The sequence below is a fragment of the Mirounga leonina genome, unplaced genomic scaffold (assembly GCF_011800145.1).
Source record: "Mirounga leonina isolate KUSES-001 unplaced genomic scaffold, KU_Mleo_1.0 Mir_127, whole genome shotgun sequence".
Taxonomy (NCBI): Eukaryota; Metazoa; Chordata; class Mammalia; order Carnivora; family Phocidae; genus Mirounga; species Mirounga leonina.
In genome coordinates this window covers 60,690,113-60,717,567 of record NW_023270316.1, presented here as the reverse complement: position 1 = coordinate 60,717,567, position 27,455 = coordinate 60,690,113, and the positions used below count along the sequence as shown (strand labels likewise).

The window sequence follows — 27,455 nt, the reverse complement described above, 5'->3', positions numbered from 1 at the left end:
CCCCCCCCCCCCCCCCCAATGCAGGGCTCCATCCCAGGACTCTGGGATCATGACCTGAGCCGAAGGCAGATGCTTAGCAGACTGAGCCACCCAGGCGTCCCAACACCTAGGTTTTTAAAACAGGTTTTGTAGTTTGGGGAAGAAATAATAAATTGCATAATAATGTGTTTGAGGGACTTATAGAAGGTTCTGGTTCTGTTTAGTAGACAGTTGGAACATAAGAGAAGTGAGGGAGATTTGGTCCCGACACTGGATTTGGGAGCCACCAGGGTATAGGTAGTAATGGAGTAATAAGAATCTTTTATAGCAGTAAAATTTCAAATTATTTCTTCATAGCTCATATTTCTTTCATCAACCTTCAATCAGTGAGATTTTTTGGAAGGAGATTATTGGGGGGGAGCAGGGAATAGAATAACATGCCTTTTTTTACCCCTTAAAGTATTGTGTTTTTTCTATCTTTAGATCATTTGTCCAAGGTAGTATGTATATACCACAGAGATAACCAAAGAAAAACAGAACTTCTATTTATGTTTATCTTTTTCTATTTTTTTTTTTTTAAGATTTTATTTATTTATTTGACAGAGCGATAGCGAGAGCAGGAACACAAGCAGGGGGAGTGGGAGAGGGAGAAGCAGGCTTTCTGCTGAGCAGGGAGCCTGATGAGGGGCTCGATCCCAGGACCATGGGATCATGACCTGAGCTGAAGACAGATGCTTAATGACTGAGCCACCCAGGCACCCCTTTTTGTCCTATTTTTAATATTATTTTGGTATATATTTTATTATATACCTATAAATTAATTTACAAGTAATTTATAAGTAAATGTATATATGTCCTAATATATATTCAAAAACTTTTACTGAACAATGTGTCTAATCAGTTTGGAAGCTATTGCTCCATATAATAAATTAAATTGCTATAATTGAGAACTTAGGAAGGTTTCTATACTTTTATTTCTTAGATGTAACAATTAATGAGTACTTAATTCCAAAATTTTGCACTTTTCTGATAAATTTGATTTTAAGACCTAAAAATATTTTTATTCTGTATACATTTTAAAATGTTTTGTCTTTTTCTTGTGAATGTAAAATTTAAGCATTACATTTTTAAGTATTTTCTTTCAGCTTTAATAGTGCTTTCAGTAGTAAATTAAACTCTTTACTAGCAAAATTGAGGAACTGAGTAAATTTTGATAGTGAAGTGAGGGATACTGAAAATGAGTTTGTTTCTGGTATTTTGTGTAAGTAGTAATAATAAGACTTTCCCCTCTAGCCACCTCGTACGTCTCATCCTGTAGTGAAGTTTTCCTGTACAGACTGTGAACCGATGGTTATTGACAAATTGCCATTTGACAAATATGAGTTGGAACCTTCACCACTGACTCAGTTTATCCTGGAAAGGAAATCTCCTCAAACATGTTGGCAGGTCAGCTGAAAAACTATCGTGACTTAAAAGTTAGATATTCTTTTAAAAAAGTTAAATCAGTGATTTATAAAACATTTTGTAAAGGTCATTAAATATGAAGTCTTAACCACTCCCTTTTAACAGGTATATGTGAGCAATAGTGCAAAATATAGTGAACTTGGTCATCCCTTTGGTTACTTGAAAGCCAGTACAGCACTGAACTGTGTCAACTTGTTTGTGATGCCTTACAATTACCCAGTCCTCCTTCCCCTTTTAGGTAAGTCATTCTTGTTGCATTCTCTGTGGCTCAGCATACATACAAATTTTCCTAAAAACAAAGTTTGGGAACATCTCTTTGTAAGTTCTCATGCCTTGTGGAAATTAATGGAACTGTTTTTAATACTCTGAAATATTGAGCCTATCTTAGGTGGTTTTGTAGCAACCTGTGTATGTCTGTGGTAAATTAAAAGTCATTGTCAAAACACCTTTGATTGTATAAACTACTGAAGATACTGTGTTTTAAATTTTAAATATTCTAAGTTTTCTACAAGTTAGATTTCTTACATGGTTAGAATTGGTAATACAGGCTTTGTATTTGGTAAACTAGGCATTTTGTAGAAGCATATATTTATAAATCTGAGTATATTTTCTAAGCATTTACCTGTACTTTAATTTTCATTTGGCAAGTATTTTTCTAAATGAATGAATTTATTCCAAAACAATATAATAAAAGCCTTAAGTTAGTTTCTGGGGACCCTCTGGCTATAATTTTGAGTTATAATTTTAACTATTGGAGAAGACATCTTTCCCTCCAGGGAACCACATCAGATTTAAAAGTTATAGTCAAAGTATTAGGTATATTTTATAGAAGACATTGTACATACTTTGCTTCTGTCCTCAAATCTGTTTTATGTCTAAGTCTAGATAGTGTATAGATTTTCTTGTGTATTTTCTGATTCTGCCTTTATTGTTACATGAAATATTATTACATGAAATACATGATTGGCATCTTTTTATGTTTAAAATGGTATTACTACTCAAAATTTGGGCAGAACCAAAAATTCTGCCCCTTTTAATTTTGTTTTTTAATGTCTGATGTTACTCTCTTACAAATAAGAAAGCTGACTTTAAAAATGAAATGTATTTGACTTGATTTTCATGTGTGGAAACAATGGATGATGATAGTTTTTTCACATTACACATTTATAGATGACTTGTTTAAAGTACATAAAGCAAAACCAACATTGAAATGGAGACAGTCGTTTGAAAGTTATTTGAAGACAATGCCTCCCTACTATCTTGGGGTAAGAATGTTATTATTAAAAGTAGAACTTGTTCTAAAATTTTACTTTATGCTTATAGTTTACTGTAGGTATTAAAACTTCTATTTGTTGCTATTACAGAATGTACAGAATATACAAATGTCATGAAAATTGAGTGTTCAAATGACCAGTATAGATGTAATGGGAAAGAAAGGTTTCAGTGATTTGCATAGTAATGATGATAACAATGATAATGATCATGATGATGTATATATGATGCGTACATTAGGCCTGATATTATGCTAGGCATTTTACATGTATTAGCCTCATTTAATTTATTTTTCTTCTTTTTTCTTTTCTTTTTTAATTTAAATTCAATTAGCCAACATATAGTAGTCAGTTTTTGATATAATGTTCTATTAACCTCATTTAATTTATATAGTAACCCTATGAGATAGAAATCATCATTCCTATCTCACAGATGAGGAAACTAAGGCACTAACTGATTAAATAATTTGTCCAAGGCTACATAGCTAAGGTGTGGGAGACTGGAATTTAATCCCAGGCAGCCTGGCTTTTTGAATAGCTCCAGTTGATGTACTCCCTTGTTAAATTGCAGGGTTTTTTGTTTTTGTTTTTGTTTTTTTATTAACATGCAATGTATTATTTGTTTCAGGAGTACAGGTCTGTGATTCATCAGTCTTACACAATTCACAGTGCTCACCATAGCACATACCCTCCCCAGTGTCCATCACCTAGCCACCCCATCTCTCCCACCCCCCTCCACTCCAGCAACCCTTAGTTTGTTTCCTGAGATTCAGAGTCTCTTATGGTTTGTCTTAAATTGCAGTTTTATAACTATTTTTCTTTAAGGGTACAGAATGGTTTTTGTTGCATTATTCCCTAGGTCTCCAGAAACATGTTTTTAGGTAGATAAGTATGTATTCTCAGAGAATCATATATTTTTAGAACCATGAGTTTGTGATTACAGTTGACCCTTGAACAACACAGGTTTGAAGTGCATGGGTCCACTTATATGTGGATTTTTTCCAGTAAATACAAAGGAGGATTTTTTTGAGATTTGTGGCAATTTGAAAAACTTGCAGGTGAACCATATAGCCTAGAAATGTTAACAAAAAAATCAAGAAAAACCTAGGTGTTATTGTGAGAATATAGTATATATATAATACATATTACATACAAAAATTGATTATGTTATTAGGCTTCCAGTCAGTAGCAGGCTAGTAGTTAAGTTTTGGGGAGTCAAAAGTTACACGTGGATTTTCGATTGTGTGGGGTAGGCACTTCTAACCCTCATGTTGTTCAGAGGTCACCTGTACTTAAAACCTTGTGTATCATAGTAGATAAGACCAATATTATTAAATACATTATTTGTTGTATGAAAAGTAATTTCTTAAGGAGACCAATGTTAAAAGCATTTTTAAACATTACTTTTACTTTTAATGCAGGAATATTATAGCATTTGACTGTATCTAATCTTTCTAAATGGTCTCTACTAAGAGCATTAATTTATTGAGCTTTGAAAATCATGTTTTTGAGTTGTAAGAGAGAAGTTGTGTGTCTAGCACATAGTGCCTGCCATGTAAGAGTGAAAAGGAAGAAACACTGAATATGTACTGTTACACATGTTGACTCATTTACGTTTCATAGGAACCTGCAGGATTTAGGCAAAGCTATATGGATTTTAAATATCAGAGCTGAGATTTGATTCCAATTTGACACCAGTGCTTATACACTTTCTGATGTCAGTGAATGTCTGTCATCCTTTTCTGACTGCATCCCACTCACACATACTAGACTGTCCTGCTAGTGACATCTTTCATTGCACAAATGGTGGAATCTCCTTACAGTTGAAAATTATTTCACTATACCACATCCACAGTAAATATTAGACTGGTTTTTCCTTCAGAGCTTGTTTCTATTTTTTCAGTTCAGCTAATAATAACAGTAGTAATGATTAACACTTAATGCCTACTGTGTACCCAGTGCTTTTATATGTGCTTGACATGTATTAATTCATTTAATCCCATGACATCCCTTTGAAGCAGATACTATTGTCCTTTTCAAATGAGAAACTTTAGACCTAGAGAGGCTATATAACCTGGTCCAGGGCCACAAAGCTAGTGAATGGTTGAGCCATAACCCACACAGTTACCCAAGGTAGAAATCTTCCATTTTTCTTGCCTCCTTTTCACTTCTTAATTTCTATCAAATCTACCTCTGTGATATGTCTCCTGCCCATTTCTTCCAAACTTAGTATCTCCAGTGGTACTAAGGAGTCTAGGACTTTACCCTTTCTTGTCCCAGGTACTGTTAAAGTATAGCCTCTAATCCTTTTTAAGTATTTCAAGCTACCTTTCGTACCACTGGCAAACATTTTACTGAAATACAAATATGATTATGTTATTCTCTTATTGAAAAAAAGGAGAAATTTTTTTGAAGAAATCTTCAAAACTGACAATACATGTAGTCTTACATTTTTGACAAGCTTAGGATTGAGTGATGTTTTCTCTTTTCCTATAGCCTTTGAAGAAAGCTGTTAGAATGATGGGAGCACCTAACCTAATAGCAGATAGTATGGAATATGGACTTAGTTACAGCGTCATTTCATACCTCAAAAAATTGAGTCAACAGGTAATGTTAAGAAATAGAGCCATTAAGTATTTTGAATGGTTTTGGCTAAGATGCTTAACAGGCCAGATGTTAGTTCTGATGGTCCTAATGGAATTACATTGTATTAATACATTACGTTTTAAAGCCACATATATTAGCATAATTCAGTCTCAAGTACATGGTATGCTGTGTTTTGGAATGTTAATTTGAAATAATAATTCCTAGTTTATGGAAATGGCTTCATTATTATGGTCCTAGACCTTCTGCCTGTGGACATTCATGTTTTCTTTTGAGAAATTTATGTTAGAAAGTTGTTTTTCTTAGACAAAAATCAGTTTCTTTTGCTTTATGTTTTAAAACCTGTAGTTTTTCTCTTTTAAAAATGGGAGTTTCTTTTGAAATATTTGTAAAAAACACTGAATTTTGTCATTTTGAGCATAAATCACATTAATAGATACTCTGGTGGTCAAGCAGTATACAGTTAGACTGCCAAATATTAATACCATATAAAATACATTATTTTTCCAGTACTTCTGCCATCTGTACTTTAACTGCTCATTGAGATGTAGGTTGGATAGAGTCAAAATATTGCTACTTGTTTTCCAGTGAAAAAATACATCATTATTTGTTATACCTATGAACATTTAGTTATGTGGTAATAATAGTGTCTTTAGATAAATACTGATGAGATTTTTTTTTTCCTAATTTTATATGACCTCTGAATTGGAAATCCATATTTTTATTTAGGATGCACTTATATTTCATGGTTTAAGTGTAGTGGGTATTAGTACATAAAAATAAATTGAAGTTGTTTTTGTTTGCCCTGCTCCAAAAGGTTGTAATTGTAATGATTTAAAACTGTAAGACATTTTTATTTAAACTATCTTCAGTTTACCAAGAACTTGACATAACCTATATGCTACTTGAGTTTATAATTGCACACATACTTAATTTATAGAAGACCAAAACTATTAGTATTTAATTTACTAATTTAGATTATGTCAAGACTAAATCTTATTTATTTTTACTTTAGGCTAAAATAGAATCTGATCGAGTCATCGGATCTGTAGGCAAAAAAGTAGTACAGGAAACTGGAATTAAAGTCCGAAGCCGATCACATGGTTTATCAATGGCTTATAGGAAAGATTTTCAACACTTGCTCCAGGGAATTTCAGAGGATGTTCCTCACAGACTGCTAGACCTTAATATGAAAGAATACACTGGGTTCCAAGTTGCTTTGCTCAATAAGGTAATAGTTAAGTGAATTTAGTACTGTTCTAGTTATATTCTGTTGTATTGTTAAATAAATCAGATTTTCCATTAACTGTTACTTAGTTTGCCCAAACTTCAGAAGTACTTGTATGCCTCTGAAGAATAATGATCATTAATACTATTATTGAATCATTGAATTTTAGAATTAAAACAAACATTGTGCATGCTGAATGGATGAATAGGTGGACTGATGAGTAAACCAACCCATTCATTTTATAGATGAGAAAACAGATGGGGTGCCTGGCTCACTCAGTTGGTAGAGCATGTGACTCTGGATCTTGGGGTCATGAGTTTGAGCCCCATTTTGGGTGTAGAGATTACTTTAAAAAAAAAAAAAGGCAAGAAAGAAAACAGAGGCTTAAAGACTGCCTGAAGTTACATAGCTAGTCTTAGAGTTCACTGCAGTTTGGTATTTATACTGATGACCTTGGGTACATAGCATGATCCTAAAATGCTTTATGAATATTCATTATTAAAAAGATCTTCATCCGGGGCGCCTGGGTGGCTCAGTTGGTTAAGCGACTGCCTTCGGCTCAGGTCATGATCCTGGAGTCTTGGGATCGAGTCCCGCATCGGGCTCCCTGCTCGGCAGGGAGTCTGCTTCTCCCTCTGACCCTCCTCCCTCTCATGCTCTCTGTCTCTCATTCTCTCTGTCTCAAATAAATAAATAAAATCTTTAAAAAAAAAAAAAAAAAAAAAAGATCTTCATCCTAGTAGCCTTTTTTGTAGACACAAGCTGATCTAAAATTTATATGGAAATTTCAATGTCCTAGAATAGATAAAACAATTTTACAAAATAATAAAGTTAGAATACTTGTACTATCTAATTTTGAAAGTTACTGTAAAGTTAAAGTTACTATAAAGTTGTAGTGATCATCAGCATGTTGTGTTGTTGGCGTATGGGTAAGCATATAGATCAGTAGAACAGAAGAGAGTATAGAAGTAGGCCCTCACACATGCAGTCAATTAATTTTTTTTATTACGTTATGTTAATCACCATACATTACATCATTAGTTTTTGATGTAGTGTTCCATGATTCATTGTTTGCTTATAACACCCAGTGCTCCATTCAGTACGTGCCCTCTTTAATACCCATCACCAGGCTAACCCATCCCCCCATCCCCCTCGCCTCTAGAACCCTGTTTGTTTCTCAGAGTCCATAGTCTCTCATGGTTCGTTTCCCCCTCTGACTCCCCCCCTTCATTTTTCCCTTCCTACTATCTTTTTTTTTTTTTTTTAACATATAATGTATTATTAGTTTCAGAGGTACAGGTCTGTGATTCATCAGTCTTACACAATTCACAGCGCTCACCATAGCACCTACCCTCCCCAATGTCCATCACCCAGCCACCCCATCCCTCCCACCCCCCACCACTCCAGCAACCCTCAGTTTGTTTCCTGAGATTAAGAATTCCTCATATCAGTGAGATCATGATATATGTCTTTCTCTGATTGACTAATTTTTAACAGAGGTGCCAAAATAATTCAGTGGGTAAGAAGACATCTCTTTAGAAATAGTGATGGAACAGTTGGACACCCATATTCAAAGTAATAAACTTGACCGTTATCTCACATTACTTGAAGCACTCATGGTCTTAAATGTAAAACCTAAAACTATAAACTACTAGAAGAAAACAGGAGAAAGTCTTTATGACATTGGGTCGGGGGTCATCGGAGATTTTTCAAATATAACACAAAAAGCACACACACAAAACTTGATAAATTAAAGTTCATTAAAATTTAAATTTTTGTCTACAAAAGAAACTTTGTGAAATGAACAGGCAAGCTACAGCCTGGGAGAAGAATGTATATAGAACAAAGCATTTGTATCAAAATTTATAAAGAACTACAGCTCAGTGATAAAAAAATAAACATCTAATAAAAAATGGGCAAAATCTTTGAACAGATACTTCACCAAATAAGATACACAAATTCGAACGAACACACGTAAAAAGATGCTGTACCTTAATGGCCGTTAGGGAAATGCAAATGAAAACTATAATGTGATCCCACTTTCCACCCACTAGAATGGCTCTACTTACTATATAACCATGTATTTATTATTTACATGAGAGAAATGAAGATATATGTCCATATAATGGATTTGTATGCAAATGTTCGTAGCATTATTCATAATCGCCAAAAGCTAAAAACTATTGTTCATCAACTGGAAAATGGGTAAAAATAGGCTATATCCATAGAAGGAATACTACTCTGCAGTAAAAAAAGAATAGACTACTGATACATTAAAAACATGGATGAATCTCAAAACATCATCCTTAGTGAAAAAAGTCAGAAAAGATTTGATATAGCAAAATTCCATTTATAAAATGGAATGTAGGGCAACAGGAAGCAGATCAGTGGATGCCTGGGGATAGGAGAATGGATTGACTACAAATGGGCACAAAGAACTTTCCTGGGATGATCGAAGTGTTTTTAAACTGGATTGTGGTGATGGTTTCACAACTGTAAATTTACTGACACTCCATCAAACTGTATACCTTAAATGGGTTAATTTATTCTATGTGAATTATACATCAAAGCTATGTTTCTTCTTTAAACCTTCAGAGTCTTTAAAATTTGGAAATTCGTTTTATAAGATATTTACTTCCCTTGGCCAGAATATATAATAACATCTTGAAAGATGTGAATTTATTTGGTTGAACTCAATTTTAATCTTCAGGTTCCCAAAACAGTACATTAAGACTGCATCATAATTCTTTATTCTATTTTTAAAGCTAATGAGACTTGTATATCTTATTTCCAAACCTGTACTTCAGGCTAGAGATTTTAGTCTCTTTTAATTCTATATTTAAAAATAAATTTTGGGGGCACCTGGGTGGCTCAGTCGTTAAGCGTCTGCCTTTGGCTCAGGTCATGATTCCAGGGTCCTGGGATCGAGCCCCACGTTGGGCTCCCTGCTCTGCGGGAAGCCTGCTTCTCCCTCTCCCACTCCCCCTGCTTGTGTTCCCTCTCTTGCTGTGTCTCTCTCTGTCAAATAAATAAATTAAAAAAAGAAATCTTTAAATAAAAAAAAAATTTTAAAAAATAAAAATAAATTTTGTCTTTGAATGTTTTTCAACAGGATTTGAAGCCACAGACATTCAGAAATGCGTATGACATACCAAGGCGGAATCTTCTGGATCACTTAACACGAATGAGATCTAATCTTTTGAAGAGCACCCGCAGATTTCTTAAAGGACAGGATGAAGGTTAGATCATGGTGTTAAATAATGGTATTTCTTTGGTGAATTTCTTTCTTTATATTAAAAAAGCATGGTATGATAATGTAGCATTTAAAGAATTACTATAGTAGTAGTGTATTTTCTTTGTAAATTCAAACAAATGAAGTAAGAAGTGAGTCATCCCCCATTCTCGACACTTTTTTTCTATCATCACTGTTGTCCCAAATTCTATTCCCCAGAGGTGACAATCTTTGTTAGCAGCTTGGTTTCTTTTTTAAAGGCTTTGGTCATGCATTCACACACACACAAAATCATTTTCTTGTGATAACCTGGTATCTGGTGTTTTAACTTGGTTGGTCAGTACATGTCCTGTTCCTTCAGCTGTATCAGTGGCATATACTACATATCAAGTCAGATGAGAATTTAACTCTTGGCCATCTCTGATGTAAGCATTCCAACCATAGCTTTATATAAAGAGGATTATCTGTGTGATATATCTTTTCTGTAAATTTTGCTATAATTAAATTGTGCTTAATTGGAATAGAGTAGAAGAGACATTCCTTTTCATGGTAATGTTAACACATATTGCTTATTTTGCACACTCAAATAAACTGCAATATTTTTGCTTTGTTTAGAAGATAAAAGCAATTCTTTCAAATTTTTACTTTCTTTTTTTTTTTTTTAAAGATTTTTTATTTATTTATTCATGAGAGACAGACAGAGAGAGGCAGAGGGAGAAGCAGGCTCCCAAGGAGCAGGGAGCCCGATGTGGGACTCGATCCTAGGACCCTGGGATCGTGACCTTAGCCGAAGGCAGACGCTTAACCATCTGAGCCACCCAGGCACCCTTAAATTTTATTTTAAAAATCTCAAAAAGACTTCATTTTTGTCACAATATTTATAGTGACAACACACTAATTTAGCACATATCGTAAGGGAAGACTTCCTAGAATAACACCAGGTAGCGTTCATATGTAAGAAGACATTACTTGATAATTAAACGGTGTTGTTTTAGTGAGGCTAACTTTTGTTGTTACTCTCTTCTATTTGAAAAGATCAAGTGCACAGTGTTCCTATAGCACAAATGGGGAATTACCAGGAATACCTCAAGCAAGTACCTTCTCCACTAAGAGAACTTGATCCTGATCAGCCTCGAAGGTTGCATACATTTGGCAACCCTTTTAAGCTAGATAAAAAGGTAAACTTGAAATGTTCCATTGTATAATTCATTTGTAGATTTATCAGTTCTTAATTTAACTAAAGTAAGCTACTTTTCTTGGTAGACTAATAAATGTCAACATACTTATAAAATAGTTGCTCTAATGGGGATTGGAATTAGTTGTGCCGTTTAAAGACTGTATGTAAATCCAGGGAAATTATATTCTTTTTTGTTATAGGGTATGATGATAGATGAAGCAGATGAATTTGTGGCTGGACCTCAAAATAAACATAAACGACCTGGAGAACCAAATATGCAAGGGATCCCTAAAAGACGTCGCTGTATGTCTCCACTACTAAGAGGCAGACAACAGAATCCGGTTGTGAACAATCATATTGGAGGAAAAGGACCACCTGTACCTATGACTCAAGCACAGCCAGATCTTATTAAACCCCTTCCTCTTCATAAAAGTAAGAGTTTTTTTAAAAAAAAAAACATTATTTGCTGCTTTTTGTTTCTTTATGGGGGAAGAGATTTTTTAATAGATTATAGAAAATACTGATTGATAAAGCCCAAGAGTGTCTAGAGAAGATACTTGTTTCTGCTAATTAGCATGTAATCATTTTATATGTCTTTTTAATGAACACTTGTTGGACATTTCATATATTTATTATGCTTTATTATAGCTAGCATGATCTAAATATCATTTACAAGTCTTAAGTATTTCAAAATAACAGTTATTAAAGGAGCATTATCAGTATCCACAGACGATGGTTTTCAGTTTCAGGTTAATTCAACAACTAATTGTTAAATATGTATGCTATTGTAAACAGTGCTAGGCATTGAAGTATAGCAGTGAATGAGACAATAGTGATCTCTGCCTTCATTTATAATGAGTAAGGAAAGATAGTCATTGAATGTTTCATTAGAAGTGTGATGAATGTTATAAAAGGGAAGTCAAGTATGTTTTGGAAGCATGTGGTAAGAGGATTTAACTTATTTAGTTTGTGAAGTCAAGACCCTTTACTGAGGAAGTTATGTTTAAGCCAACATTTGAAGGGTGAATGGGAGTTGTTTCACTAAAGCTGTGCATTTAGTAGTAGTGCTAAGCAGTTTGCTGCATGCTATTATATGCTACAGTGGTGGTAAAGAAGAATATGTGCAAACATATACACTAAAGAGAAGGGATTAAGGGAACTGAAAGAAGCCTAGTATAGCAAAGGTGTTGGGAATAAGATAAGGTAAGAAATGAAAGATAGGCTGAGGCCAGATCATGGAGGGCCCTGGAGGCCATTGTAAAGATTCTAGACTTTAAGGACAATGAGAATCTTTGAAAGGTTTTGAAGAGCGAGTGACCTGATCTGATTAGCATTTTATAAAGACCAGGCCAACTGTATTGTGTGGAATATTGTTAGGGAAGAACAAGAATGGATTTAGGGGAACCCTTAGTGAATTAATGATTGCATTAATTATAGGTAGTGATTATTTGTGGTTTATAACATCTTAACTGGAGAGAAACCAAATATTCTATACTTCCTGATAGAATTATATAGTGTCTTGCCAAAAGAAAAAGAAAGAAAGAAATTGAACCTTAATCTGATCAAGCCTCTAGATCTAACTACCAATTTATAGGAAATACAAAGGATAGAGAAACATATTAAATGACAAAACAGGGATACAATTGGCATAATCTGGATTGTGGGGAACTGTAGGACAAAGAAAATGGGGTCAGTATGTTGCCAGAAAAAAATGCATAGAAAAAAAGAGAGGTTACAGAAAGATTTTATAGGTTAAAAAGGTAGTTAAAAGACATATAAACCAATTACATTGTACGGGGCCTGATTTGGACCCTGAAACAAATAAAATCGAACTTTCCCTACAAATAGAAAATGTGTAAGATTAATTAGATTGTGGATATTGATAGGATATTTGATGTTGTTAAGTAATTATTATGGATGCACGGAAACTAGTTAGGAAACCCAGGGAAGAGCTAATGACCTGGCAGTGGAGTTTGGAGAACATGTATTTGAGAAATACTTGGAAATACCAGCAAAGACATGGTGATGACGGACTAGATATTGGAGCCAGGGCAAGAGAGGAGTTGCGAGATGCTGGGTAGACAAGGGTGACAGGGTGGAGTGGAAGAAGAGAGAATGAGTGAGTTTAGAAGCGCCCATTAAATAGCCACGTGGAGATCCTGGGGTAGAAGATGGGTATTTTAGTTTAGACTGCCGAAGAAGAGACGGGGGAAAAAGAGGGAGGTGTAGGAGGCAGTCTTAACCTCCATTGGAGTGAATTAAATCACACCAAGGGAAACAATGAGAAGCAGCAGCCTAGAACAGAACTTTGAATGTGCCAAAGTTAAGAAGAGAAACAAGGTTCAAAAAAGGAGACTTGAGAAAGAAGAATCCAAGAAATAGGAGATGAGAAGAATTTGGCGTCATGAGAGCTAAAGGGAAAGAGAATTGAGTGGTTGGTAGTCTCATACTTAAACAGATCGGTCAATAGGATTGGAAAGTTCTATTGGTCTTTGGCTACCTTAGCAAGAGCCAATTCTGGTGGAGTCAAGGGGACAGAACACTATAAAGAAGTGGGTTGAGGAGTGAGAGATGAGAAAATGGAGACAATGAATGTAAATAACCAGTTTAAGAAGTTCAGCTGTGGGGAAAATTGGACAGCTATATACAGAAGAATGAAACTCAACCATTCTCTTACACCATACACAAAGATAAACTCTAAATGGATAAAAGACCTCAATGTGAGACAGGACATGACATGTCTCCAAAGGCAAGGGAAACAAAAGCGAAAATGAGCTTTTGGGACTTCAAGATAAAAAGCTTCTGCACAGCAAAGGAAACAGTCAACAAAACTAAGAGGCAACCCACAGAATGGGAGAAGATATTTGTAAAAATGACATTACAGATAAAGGGCTGGTATCCAAGATCTATAAAGAACTCCTCAAACTCAACACCCAGAACACAAATAACCCAGTCAAAAAATGGGCAGAAGACATGAACAGACACTTCTCCAAAGAAGACATACAAATAGCTAACAGACACATGAAAAAATGTTCAACATCATTAGCTATTAGGGAAATTCAAATCAAAACCACATTGAGGTACCACCTTACACCAGTTAGAATGGCAAAAATTGACAAGGCAGGAAACAACAAATGTGGGAGAGGATGTGGAGAAAGGGGAACCCTCTTACATTGTTGGTGGGAATGCAAGTTGGTACAGCCACTTTGGAAAACAGTGTGGAGGTTCCTCAAAAAGTTAAAAATAGAGCTACCCAAGACCCAGCAATTGCACTACTAGGTATTTACCCCAAAGATACAGATGTAGTGAAAAGAAGGGCCATATGCACCCCAATGTTTATAGCAGCAATGTCCACAATAGCCAAACTGTGGAAGGAGCTGAGATGCCCTTCAACAGATGAATAGATAAAGATGTGGTCCGTATATACAATGGAATATTACTCAGCCATCAGAAAGGATGAATACCCATCATTTGCATTGACATGGATGGAACTGGAGAGGATTATGCTAAGTGAGATAAGTCAAGCAGAGAAAGACAGTTATCATATGGTTTCACTTATATGTGAAACATAAGGAATAGCATGGAGGACATTAGGGGAAGGAAGGGTAAAACTGAAGGTGGGGGGAATCAGCGAGGGAGACAAACCATGAGAGACTCTGGATTCCGGGAAACAATCTGAGGGTTTCAGAGGGGAGGGGGTGGGGGGATGGGTTAGCCTAGTGATGGATATTAAGGAGGGCACGAGTTGTAATGAGCACTGGGTGTCATACGCAAATAGTGAATCATGGAACACTGCATCAAAAACTAATGATGTACTGTATGGTGACTAACATAATGTAATAAGATAAATAAAATAAAATTTTTGTGTATGTATATATAATTGTAAAAAACAAAGAAGTTTAGCTGCCTTGGGGAGATGGGAAAAGAGAATGATAGCTGGAAGAAGTCATGGGGTTAAAGATGGTGACTTTGCTTTGTCTTTAAGATGACAGAGTTGAGCATGTTTAAATGCTGGTGTGATGGAACCAATAGATAGAGGTTGAAAATGAAGACAAGAGAAAGCATAATCAGCACAAAATCACTGGGAAGGCAGAAGGGAATGGTCCAGAGCCTAGATGAAAGAGTGCGGCTTCCACTGAAGCAGAATGGATGTGGGCACAAGTTTAACAGTGGGAAGTAGAGAAGTTCCTGTTTCACGGCTCTGCTTTTCTTTCCCCTGTGAAGTAGGCGACATACACTACCGAGAGGGAAGGAGAGATTTGGGAAAGTCAGAGATGTTAAGAGAGTGGAGAAGGTTAGAATGGTCTTTTGTGGGAGAGAAGGTTGTAATAAGATTGCTAGGTAGTGCTAAGATCCAGGAATACTTGGCTGGTGATGATGATAACTCTGCAGAGCTGGATCATATTTCTCCAGTAGTGCTCATCATTCCAAATGCAGGTGTCTAGAGCAAGCAGATAGAGAGTCATCACATTTGGAGTTTTGCCTGGCAGGTATCATGGGAGGACAATATAAAGAGAATTTAGGACACTGTTAAAAAGTAATACATTATGGGATGTAAGTTGGATAGATAAAAAAGAGGCATCTAGAAGGTAGGATCTGATGAATAGGAGGGAGAAAATGGAGGAGTTGCTGGAATAAGAGTCTGGCTGAGTTAAGAAAAACAGCGGGAGTCCTGCAAAGATAAGGCTTATACTCCTCTATCCATGGGTTTGTGTTTGATTTGCGAGGCAAACAAGATGAGAAATTAAAGAATTGAGAGGCCATGTTCTTGGCAGGTGATCTGCGTAGACATTGAAGTGTCACATACTACAGTACTTCTCAAACTTTAGTGTGTAATTGAATCACCAGAGGATCTAGTTAAACTGCAGATTCTAATTCATTGCTTGGAGGAGGGCTCAAGATCATCATTTCTAGCAAACTCTCTGATGGTGCTAATACTGCTTGTATTTGAGTAGTAATGACTAGGGCAATGCCCAAGGGACATGGGGGTATAAGGAAATCTGTGAACCAGGTGTGACCACAGAGGTGTACCTTGGAGATCAATAAAGCTAGTGATAAGGAGAGAGAGAATGAGCAGAGTGGCATAGTTGAGCCTCAGAAGAGCAAGAGTGTTACAGGAGTGCATGGAGAAAGTATCTTAAAGTGGCACTAGAAGGTGAAGGAGTCAGTGACTCCACATCCTTATGTTAAGTCTGTGGAGAGTGTTTGAGAGAATGTAATTTCACTTCAAGTCTGAAAAGAGGAGCAGTTTCTTGGCCAGAGAGCTGGGTTTCAGTTAAAGCAGGAGTTGTTGTAGAGAATATTCAGGAAAATTTGCAAATCGTGGAAGGGGATTTAGGGAGGGAGTCAGAAGTCTAAGGGATTTTTGTGGGAATGTGTTTACCTTTTGGACAGTAAATGAGGGAAGTAGAGATGACTTTAGCTGGTGTCCTGGAGGTTTGGTGAGCAGTCTGGGAACTTATAATTTAGCCGCTTTCTGTGGGGGGCCAGAGTTTGCAAGCTTTTTTTTTTAAGTCTAGTAATCTGATGAGCTGCTGTGGGCACCAGGCTGTTCTGTGTTGCTCTAGTAACAAAGACTGGCTGGGTAGTTATAAGAAAAGAGTGTGCTATAAAGTGACCAGTTTGACGGTGTGTTCCCTGCAGAGTATTGAGCAGTTTGGACTTCCTGTGTTTACTTTTGCCTCTAAATGATAGTACGTGTATAAGGCAGAGGTTGGTTGGAATGAGCTAAGGCTCTCTATATATTTCCCTAAAGTATTAGAAATCTACTTGTTCAGTAAAATTGCCATAAAATAAAGCAGAGAACTAAAAGTTGCTTGCAAGTAATCTTTTTTCTCAAGGGCAAAAGTTGTACAGATTTTGTAAATACTATAAATGTTTCACTGAAATCCACCATCTCTTTGGCAAAGCTTAAGATCATATCATATTATTTGTTAATTTGCATCTGTCAAGGAGATTAGTTGTGATTTGCTGTAATATTATTTGTAGCTTTTTTTTTTTTACTGTGTTCTTTGAAACTGGCTCACGTCATTTTTTTTCTTATCTTTGTTTTTAGTTTCAGAAGCCACTAATGATTCGACAATAGATGATGTGGTTGAAAATCACGTTGCAGACCAACTTTCATCAGATATTACACCAAATGCTATGGATGCTGAATTTTCACCTTCTTCTCCAGCCAATTTACTGGAACGACCAACCAATCATACAGAGGCTCTTGGTCATGACCATTTAGGAACTAATGACCTCACTGTTGGTGGATTTTTAGAAAATCATGAGGAACCAAGAGATAAAGAACAGTGTCCTGAAGAGAATATACCAGCATCTTCACTCAACAAAGGAAAGAAATTGATGCATTGCAGAAGCCATGAAGAGGTCAACACTGAACTAAAAGCACAAATAATGAAAGAGATCCGAAAGCCAGGAAGAAGTAAGTATGATTAGAGGCACACCTCGTATTTGACTTCTGTGTGTGCTCAAAGAAGAGTCAAATTAACTAAAAACATAGATCTGATTCTAGATCAGTGCTGAACAATGTATGAGCTGTATAAGATTTGGTTCTTTATTCAGCCTACAAATACTAAGTATCTACTACATCCAGAGTATTATAGTGTAGTTATGGTAAGCAGGAGGGACTGAGAGCAGAGCTTAAAGAACACATAGATAAATTGCACATAGTTCCTACCATGACAGGAACCTGGAGTCCTGAGTATTTTTCTACATAGCAACTGCAATTGAATGTAGCAGCAAATCCAAAAAGATGGAGTGAATATTAGATGACTTCATATCTGTGAAGTTCCTGGCATAGTGTCTACCACTGCCTTTAAGGTTTAAACTATGATAGTGACCAGGGATGTGTTTAGGCCAAAAAACAGAAGTTATAAAAGCTGTCTGTTACGTGAATACTAAAGAACTTTGTGGGATAAAATGTCAATATTATTGGCATTCATTCAAAAGATGTTGACAAATCACCTGCTGTGATGATACAGTGACCCACGGTGGTTCAGAAGTGGGTAAGACAGCCCTTGCCATTTAGGGGCTTATAGTCCTTGGCAGGGTTTTAGGTGAAAACTTGAAACTGAAATAGCACTCGTACCCATCTACCCCCTCCCCCATCTGCCCCTCCCTACCATGGGAACTGTAGTTTAGAATTTGAATTATAAGGATGGAGGCGCCTTGCTTCTTTTTCAGTGGCACTATCAGAAAGCTCTTCACTTATTTTTCTAAGCTTTATGTTTGATGTCTTCATGGGAACTTTTACCAAGAATGCAGTTTTATAAGTTATTTTATCTTTGCTGATATATGATGAAATATATGTATTATAAAATTCTTAGTGGTGAAGATTTTACAAAGAATGTCTTGGTTTCTGTAGTATATCTTGATAGAGTAAACTGCAGTAGAAAAATATTGAATAAGAGTGTGTAGAAAAGCCACTTAATTTTTTCTTTTTGCTTCTCTTGTTTTAAGAATATGAAAGAATCTTCACGTTACTGAAGCATGTGCAAGGCAGTTTACAAACAAGACTAATATTTTTGCAAAATGTTATTAAAGAAGCATCAAGGTAAATAATCTGTTGCACATTTTGAAATGATTATGAAATGAGTCCCCAGATTACAGTCAGTATTTTAATAATCTCTATTTTGTACTTATGGTATCATGCATATATATGACACACCCATGTGTGTATAAGTTCTTCTTTTTTTTTAGTTTATTGAAAGAATTCACTCAAAAAACAGCCATACAGATTCTTCACCAATTATGGACCTTTTCTCCCTACAGATTACAGATACTTGCATAATTCTCATTTATCCTACTCTGTGGCTTTTTGGGGGTCTTTATATTTAATAGCCTTTAATTTTTCTCCTTTGTATATTTGGACTATAGTTAATATTAATCATTGATTAGAAATAACCTTGAAAGACAATATTTGGATGCAGTTCATTTGTACGTAGGAAAACATGTAATTAAGGGGAGCAGAGTTGGACAAATGGGCCTTATTCTGATTGCTTCAGTAGCCCAGGATTATGTACTTTAATACAAAGAATGTGGATCAAGATTATGAAGGGTAACTATGAAGTGCAATTAACTGGAAAGCATAGTTGTATGAATTTAGGGAGTACAGAAACATTTATTTTTCCTTTAAGACTTCTTTAGTATTCTAAGAAAACTTAGTGTTATCTGACCTTCTAAATATACCAACCCTCTAATAGTCCCCCAGTTTCTTCCATGCTACGCATAAAGGTATTTTTAGATAGCGCAGTTAATTTTTTTCCTTTTTTTTGGAGTGGCTAGAGCATAGGCCACTTTGAAGGTTCAAGATAAGGCCATAACCTTTCATGTTATTTATTTTGAGTATTTAACCGATTCTTTTCTTTATGTAACATTCTATCAACTCAAACTTCATCATGGATTTAGCTATATTCCTGGTGCCTGCCCTCTACTTCTGCCACCTTTTAGAGAGATGTGTAATATTATGGTGGTTATTCATATGAATTTACAAGTAGAGGGGAAGTGGGTATAGATTGGAAGCATTTTTGGATATTCTAAAAAGCATCAGCAGTAAGAGTATTTATGTAGATGAATGCAATTTTATTCTATGTATTAGTGAAAAAATTTCAAGTCACTACTTGAACTTTAAATGTTTGCTATAACCTATATCACAGATATCTAATTATCCTTGATTTGCTAGCTTTCAAATTATAATAGTAGAACTCAAGGGTTTTTTAATGCTACCATCCAACTATTCATTTCTTCTTCTGTTTTGTGGGGATTATATTCATACTTTTTTCACATTCCTTTCAACATTCAACTTTTAAAAAGCATCAGAAGCTATTGGAGTCATTGCTTTGGGAGTCCAAATTTTGTTGGAATATTTGTAACCATTGTAAATGTTAGGGGTTTTTTGTTTTTCTTTTTGGATGTAGAACAGATAACTTGCTTCTGTTGTACCTGGGCTTGGATTCTTTGTTTTAGGAACAAACTGTAATTTTGCATTGATAAAATAATTTGCTTATTTTCCAGTGAATTTTATATATCATAAAGTTGTTTTTGCATTTTCATTTTCCTTTGAAAAATCTTCCCAAGGCAGTTTCTGTCTTTGAAAAACAAAATGAAACAAAATTATACTGATCTATATCCATTAAAAAGAAATTGAGAGTGCTATTACTTATTTTTTTTTATACAGGTTTAAAAAACGAATGCTAATAGAACAACTGGAGAACTTCTTGGATGAAATTCATCGAAGAGCCAGTCAGATCAACCATATTAATAGCAATTAAAAGAAAACAGAATGTGGCCACTTATTTCACTATCTTCTCCAAATACAAAGTAAATACAAGACTGTTGTGATCTTGCATTCATTTTTTGACATGCATTGTTGGCTATTTGAAATACTAAGAGCAAGTCTACAGATCCTTTTTCCATCATTTTACAGTGACCTTTTCTTCATTTTGGTTTATTTTTGTAATGTGAAAAATATCACTCTAAAACACATTTTTATTTAACAAACTAAAAATATTCCTCCAGATCTCTTGCTTGTCATTGACTCTTGCGTGTCAATTTCCCTCAGGTTCTATTTTCTTAAACCAACCTTTAAAATTGTCACCTCTGTTAAGGTTGAACTTTGCCAAAAAAAAATAAAAAAGAAGTTACTTTGTAATTTTTGGGGAAAAAAGCACATACATTAAAACTAGGTAATGTTTTGTATATACAGTTATTTTGGATATATTATTGTAAGTTGTACAAATGTATTTTGAAGAATATTTAAGAAAAGCACTTTTGTTATTCCATCAATAAATGCTCTATTTTACTCTTGTGTGGTTTAGGAAATAATCACATTTAAAATCATTTAAAACCATCTTAAGGGTAATGGAATTTTAAAGGCCTTGCTTTTTAAGCATTGGAAAAATACACCACTTGAAGTTCATATTTGTTAAAGCTAACTGTAATTACCTGTTACATAACCTGCATTGTCTTCTTACTCTATGTTCTTAGATTTTGTTGGCCACACCAACATATTCCCATTTCTGCCTAGATAATAGAAATGACGGTATCTGGGGCAAATAGGCAGGCACCTTAAAAGCTGTTTAAAAGCAAAAATCTTTCATACTGGTTTCTTTACTCCCAACACTTTTTTCCTTTCTCACTAGGTTTGTGGATGGCACTAAGTTGAGGCTGTTAGTTAGGGAGTTGTAAGTTTGGGGGTCATCACATACTCTGAAATGTCTAGTCTTTAGCAGCTTGACGCCATGCTTACAAAAGTCCCACAACAAATTGGGGGTTCAAAGGGGATCTCTTTGTTCTCCTCTGCTATTCTTACACATATAAACTCCATTTTGTTTAGAGGCTAAATGGAAAGCAAACATTTAAGATGACTTTGCTCATTGTGCATTCCCCCTGAATTACCCAGGATAAGGAAAAACCCAACACTGTTCACTGTCCACTCTCAGTCCAACATGACCTCATGTGTCTTCACTGAGGACATGACCCTATGAGCAGACTCACTCACTCACCTTTCATAGATCACTGCTGTGCCTTGTAGTGCTTTTGGGTAGAAAGGAAGGTTAAAATACATTTAGATTAAGAGAGGGCAAAATAAATTTATAAAATTATAGTAAAATTGATGGACTTTTAGTTTCATAATATTTGAAAATCACATACCCTTATCTTTTTACACTTTAGCAGAGGCTTTTTAAAATTTCAAGGGTATAGCAGAATGCAATTGTAACTTTTTATGAAGAAAAGCATAGATGAAAGTGGAGAACATGCTCGAGATCTCTTAATTTAGTCTAGGGGATTTGAAACTCTCCCAATGCTGAAGACAAATCCTGTTGAGAAAAAGAGGCATTTAATGTAACGTTACATAGTATTTTCATATGCAATTCTTTAAACCTTTTTTACCTCCACAAATACTTTTAAAGCAGGATATCATTTAATAGATGGAATTGTTAAGGTAATTACCTGCAGTCACTGCTAAATTCAAGAGCTACACAAAATCCAGAATATACTGTCTGGTCTTAAATTGTCTTTATGTATATTTTGATTCTGTGGTTAATAGAAGGGATTACAAGTCATTCAGATAAAAGTTCATACTTAACAAAAATATTTAGGAAAGGGATTCAGTCTTTTCCAATGTTTAGCAGCTTTCCTTATCAGGAAGTTCTTATTTCCCTTTTACAGATTGCTGATGAGGTAATGATCCTTTAAACCCTTCACCTTTATTACATTTTGGGGGATGAACCCTAGAAGGAGTTGGGAAGAGAAACAGTTTGTTCAGTCTCCTCTTTCTTAATCTCTCTGCCATCATACTCTATGGTCTGCCTCATCCAAAACCTAGTCACAAGGTTTGAAACCAATCGAAACTCAAGCTTAATATCCCATCTTGCAGGTTTTTTTACATTTTAAGAAACTGGGCATATTAGTTAAATTAGTAAAATACTATAGAATTCTTGTAAGCAAAGGGGAGGGAGGGAGTATATTTCAGGGGAATATCATGCCTCTTAGGTCCTTTAGATCACTGGGTGGCTTTAGGCTGGACAAGTGGTATTCTCCAACAGTGTAATCTTGAGATTAAGATCGTTTTTCTTAATGTTCCCATATGTGTCCCATTTGTCAATGGATTCATTATTTGCCCTAAACAGTAAGATTTGTCAATTTGGTGTAATGAAGGCTGAGACTGATTTCTATCTCTTTGATACCACTCTCTCACCAGAAGAGTAGCCACCTTGAATCATGTGGGCAAATACCTGCCAGAAAGAGTAAACTCACAAGGACTAGATTTAGATGTGTGGCGGATTATGGAACTGGTTTTGGATTAGCCTTTTATTTTCATTGTTTATTGAGGCAGTTGTGAAAACTCCGATCATTGAAATAGTGGTGTGTCCTTTACTAGTTCAAAGGTTTTATGTCATTTTTATGCAGTTGAATTCCAAAAGAGAAATCGTTCTCTTTTAACTGTCATCATCTTTTATTGGCTATCAGCTTTTGACAATGACCTTTCTGTTCACGTTTATAGTCCTGTCTCTGTTTCTTGAGGAAGTAGAACCTGTCGTTTTTTTCATCTTTCATTTTTTTGACATGTATCCTTTCCAAGAGAGGGCTCTCTGTTGCCTGTTCTGAGTGATAAGTGACAATTTCATCTAATAAACATGGGGTTGGAATGATCATGGTGAAATCCTAGGAGGATATATTCTGTTGATGGACTTTTTCTCCCCAAATAATCCCAAAATAGATTATTTCCTAGTGAATGATTATCTTCATCCTTTTTGTCACAAAAGTGTTCCTTTGATTTCTAGCACAAGTTACAGCAGTATGCAAATGATTCTCAGATAAAATGATGTTGACAGTATTTCCTTAACAATTTGTGTAAAACCTATGCGTAATTCTCATTATTCTAACTTTTGACTTTTTTTCTCTCCATAAATAAAAATAATGCCTGATGTTTAGTTAAAGTAGATCCACTTTTGCTTGATTTTGTTAGTCTTGTTCCATCCTATTTCTTTTTAACACATTGTTTCGACTTGCCAACAACTCTTTACTGAGAATCTCTTTTCCTTCCCAGGCTGATAAATAATTGTCGGGGGGAGGGGGAACATTGAGAGGAATAATTTGAGTACTTTGTTCATTGTTGAAGCTGAAAGGACCTCTGCTTGTCCTTCTGATGTGCTCAGGCTTTGCCTGTACCATGCCATCTTTGGATTCTGATGAGATTGTATAGTGGGTCTTAGAAGTACTAGGGCAAACACTTGAGTTTTGTGGCATTTCAGCAAGCGTGAGAAAGATCAAGAGAAAAACTAGAAATCCAGGTGCATTCACTAGAATACGGGGGTTGCTGAGTCAGAAGACTACTTGGATATGCTGGTGCCCTGAAGGAACTATCTTTTGTCTTACAGTGATGAGAAAGCAAGGCAACAACTGGGGGAAAATCAAGATGTATCATTTATTTTACTTTCATGATCTTTCTAAGTCTCCCCAGAAGTAGAAGCCTGAATTTTTAAAAATCCACATCAACTAAAAATGAGCTGAAGGAGAAGTCAAAAACTACATGGAGGATATTAGTTTCCTTTGTAGTTATGGAATACTCCCCTTTCTCAGGATACGCGACAAGAAACTGGGAAGCTTCTGAAGCCATAGAAACTAGCTAGAAGGAATGCTTGTTCTAGGCCACAGTGGACACTTGTTGCTAGAGAGATGCTGATACATATTTATCTGAATTCTATCAAAAAAATACTGTCCTACCTGTGTCGGGTTCTCTCAGCAAAAAGAAGAATGGTCGATCTGCTTTAAAAAAAGGAATCCGAGACCTTTTCAGTAACAACAGAGCTGCAGGAGAGAGAATAGAAGAATCCCATTGCATTTTCTATTCATTTGAGGAAAGTCACTTGGATATGAAGTCAGTTATATCCCTTGATTTTTGAAGAAATAAAAGCATCCTAATGATATTTCATTGTTTAGTGTTATGATGGGGGTACAAATGGGAAAATTAAGATGTCATTTAGCCAAACTTGTGTCCCATTTTCAAAATACTTCATGGAATAAATTCCTTACTAAAGGTAATTTTCAGAAGGACTCCATTCCTTGTTTATGGGGATGGTGGGACAAATCCTTTTCAAAATGGATTTCTCTTCTCCCATCAGTTCTCAAACTTTGCTCTATGTTAACATTTCTTTTTTAAAAAATGCTATACCACATCTGGACTTGGGGTTTTTTAGTGGGAAGGTTTAGAAATGTGAAGATTGAACTGGATAAATCTGACAAAGGCAGATAAGGGCAAGCAGTGTGACTGAGTGCTGCTGACCCCTTTATGAACATACCTGCGGCTGCAGATGCCTTGGTGCCTTCCTCTGAAACCTCAATCTTGGCTTTGTGGATTGCTTCAGAAACATAAAAGCCATCTTGGCCTAATCCCAGGAAATAAAAATGTGAATTGCTTATTTCCATTTTTAATGCATTTAGCTTAAGGATTTGAGTGTATTTTTAAAGAATGCACTTAATTACAGTCTCATGCTGCTTACGATAGGGAGATATTTGGAAAATTCTTAAGCTGCAATATTTTATGTAACTTTTAAAACCTCAGATTTGGTGAATTTAATAAATAATCCCCCCCAAATTAATAGAGCTGTGCCCTGTTTTTTCAGTAGTTTTCAAAAATAATTTCTAGTTAATATCGAAATTTTCCTTCAGCCAGTAGTTTTTAAACTTTGGTGGTGTAAGAATTGCCAGTGTACATGTCAAAATGGATTCTGGAGTCCAAGAATCTGCATTTTTCAGCCAGCTTCTGGGATGATGTCCCTTGAATTCTTTCTTGGACTGCATTTTAAGAGCCACTTTTAAATGACAGTTACAGGTTTGTACTGTGGACCTTAAAAGGCATAACTCAATGTACTAAAAATGTGTCTAATACTGCATGACTGCATTCAGTCATGCAATTAATTTGCCCCCCTGGGGGCAAGTCTGCAAAGATGGTAAGAGGTTAGAACTATAATAGTTGTGTGCTAACAGTTGCAAAGAAGCTTAGCAAACGGGAATATGAATGATTAAGTTAGAGGAATTGATAGCTTTTTGTAATTTAACCATTAATCATTTTTGAACTACTCGCCACGGTGACGTGGTACGTGACCTAATAACAAAGGAAAATAAGAATCTTTAGAACTATTTAAAAAAAAAAAGAATCTTTAGAACTAGCAGAAAGTTTAGCTAGTTATACCTACCCTTTCATTTGAGAATGAGCTGTTAAGTGATCTGAGGTCACACACTTCGATAAGAAACAGAAATTGGGCATTTGCAGGTTTTCTGACAGTGCAGCACCCATTTCCACCCCACCCCGCCACAAAAAAACACCACCTTGTATTTTAGTCAACTCTAGCATGCCACTGGAAAGGGATCTGTGACATGAGTCTTAAAATAATCATTTCAATATACATGTATTTTGAGAGAGCTTCTTTGTTTCATCTTAGACTAATTAAATTGTTTTGCATTTTTCATGCACATACAAGGAGATGCAAATGAATGTCGTGAGAGAATAAAACCAGCCAAGTATAGGATATGCAGCAATAAGGTACACAGGAAATTGTGAGTTGGCTATATTTGTTGTAAGAAACAGTTATTTTCCAGCATCATTGAAGGGGACCAGACAAGGGCCATAGGAAGGGAAAAATCAAGGGAAACTTTCATCTGGTATCATTTATCCTAAAACCAGTGAAGGATCTGATTTTAGTAGTTGGTCTTTTTCTGTAGGATCTTTTAGAAAAGAAACTTCTCTCTAATTCATAGTTTCACTAGCTCATTGAGCAAACAATGAGATGCAGTGCTCAAATTAGAATTTTGTGGATAAATAATTGTTCTCTGATGGTCATGAGGTTTTACTTATCTGTGACCTCATTACTGTGGTGTGGTATCTGAACATTTCAAATCAGTGTCCGTGAAGTCAGCAAAGTTCACTATGAAACTCTCTACCAGCTAAGATACAGGAAATGTGGTTGTGTTAGAGTCCAGGCACTTTGACACAATGTGAAAAATAAGACCAAATGGTACGAATGAGTCTTCAGTTAGATAGGCTTGGCTATTACAATTTCTTGAGTTTCATTTAAATAGCTTTTCTCCATCACACTACAGGAGTGGTCCAGTAACTGACAGTTACATGCACGGCCATTGAGCCAAGACCCACGGCCTGTCTTGCCCCAGCATCCACACCTCTCTTAAATTTTATCTCTGGGGAGAGTTAAACATTTCAGAAGACCAACATTTGTGATCAAAATAAGAATTCAGGAGTCATTGTAGGTTTGTGTTTCTCTTCTTGCTTGATCTTGTATTACAGATCTATTTGCTTACTTTTGTCAACTGGCTATTGAAATGTTATGCAACTAATGAAAGCGAGGTAGAAGAATCCAAGCACAAAGGGATTCTCCTGCTTTGGGTTCATTTTCTGCTGTGCTGGCAGCTACTTAGTGCCATTGAGGGTCATACAACAACAATCCCAAGATTGTTTATAGGTGCTATGTTATAAAAAGGGATCCATGATTAATTAAAACGGGAAATGCAGGTTGAATAGTTTTGTGTTTTTGTTTTTAGTAGTGGACTTCTTAGAGCTGCTTATATGCTAATGTTTGTAGTGAATCTCTACAGTAGGACTATAATATGTAATGTTTAACCATGGAAAGACCTGCAACATCTCCTGTCTCTAGATTTACCAGATTAGCATTCTGGAAAACTGTAGCCCATCATAAATCCATTTGCTCCTATCTTACATTTCAATATCCAAAGCAAAGTGTTAAGATTCTTCTTACCCTCCTTCCTGGCATACTCTCCACTCTTCCATAATATCTACAAGTATTCGTGTCAACCTTTCTTTTTAGATTGTTAGCTCCTAGAAGGCAGAAGCTGTTTTATTAATTTCAAATATTTTTTACTTTGCCTAACTAGCATAATAATGCTTGGTACATAATTGCATTCAGTAAATGTTGGATGAATGAATAATAGACACTCCTCACATTGTTTCATTTGTTT

General features: G+C 35.6%; 2 protein-coding genes across 4 annotated transcripts in view; one reads left to right on the top strand and one right to left on the bottom strand.

Annotated features, from left to right (window-relative positions):
* The window catches only part of INTS6 (integrator complex subunit 6), a 112,074-nt gene that overhangs the window by 70,061 nt on the left and 14,558 nt on the right, over nucleotides 1–27,455 (top strand). For 2 of the 3 annotated variants that reach the window (XR_004678940.1, XM_035003460.1), the window contains exons 8-18: nucleotides 1,273–1,425; nucleotides 1,549–1,681; nucleotides 2,614–2,708; nucleotides 5,211–5,321; nucleotides 6,334–6,549; nucleotides 9,659–9,785; nucleotides 10,814–10,956; nucleotides 11,156–11,387; nucleotides 17,011–17,382; nucleotides 18,420–18,513; nucleotides 20,137–20,279. Coding sequence is in view for 2 of the 3 variants with exons in the window: in XM_035003460.1 (XP_034859351.1) it covers nucleotides 1,273–1,425; nucleotides 1,549–1,681; nucleotides 2,614–2,708; nucleotides 5,211–5,321; nucleotides 6,334–6,549; nucleotides 9,659–9,785; nucleotides 10,814–10,956; nucleotides 11,156–11,387; nucleotides 17,011–17,382; nucleotides 18,420–18,513; nucleotides 20,137–20,230 (1,770 nt within the window). In the remaining variant the exon portion in view is untranslated. Of the gene's footprint in view, nucleotides 1–1,272; nucleotides 1,426–1,548; nucleotides 1,682–2,613; nucleotides 2,709–5,210; nucleotides 5,322–6,333; nucleotides 6,550–9,658; nucleotides 9,786–10,813; nucleotides 10,957–11,155; nucleotides 11,388–17,010; nucleotides 17,383–18,419; nucleotides 18,514–20,136; nucleotides 23,977–27,455 lie in introns of those variants that run through there. The other variant, XM_035003459.1, reaches the window with a different exon arrangement.
* Nucleotides 24,087–27,455, bottom strand: part of SERPINE3 (serpin family E member 3) — a 28,167-nt gene continuing 24,798 nt past the window's right edge. Inside the window, 3 exon segments of the mRNA XM_035003807.1 lie at nucleotides 24,087–24,176; nucleotides 24,178–24,272; nucleotides 24,764–24,850. Of these exon segments, the coding sequence (XP_034859698.1) occupies nucleotides 24,087–24,176; nucleotides 24,178–24,272; nucleotides 24,764–24,850 (272 nt within the window).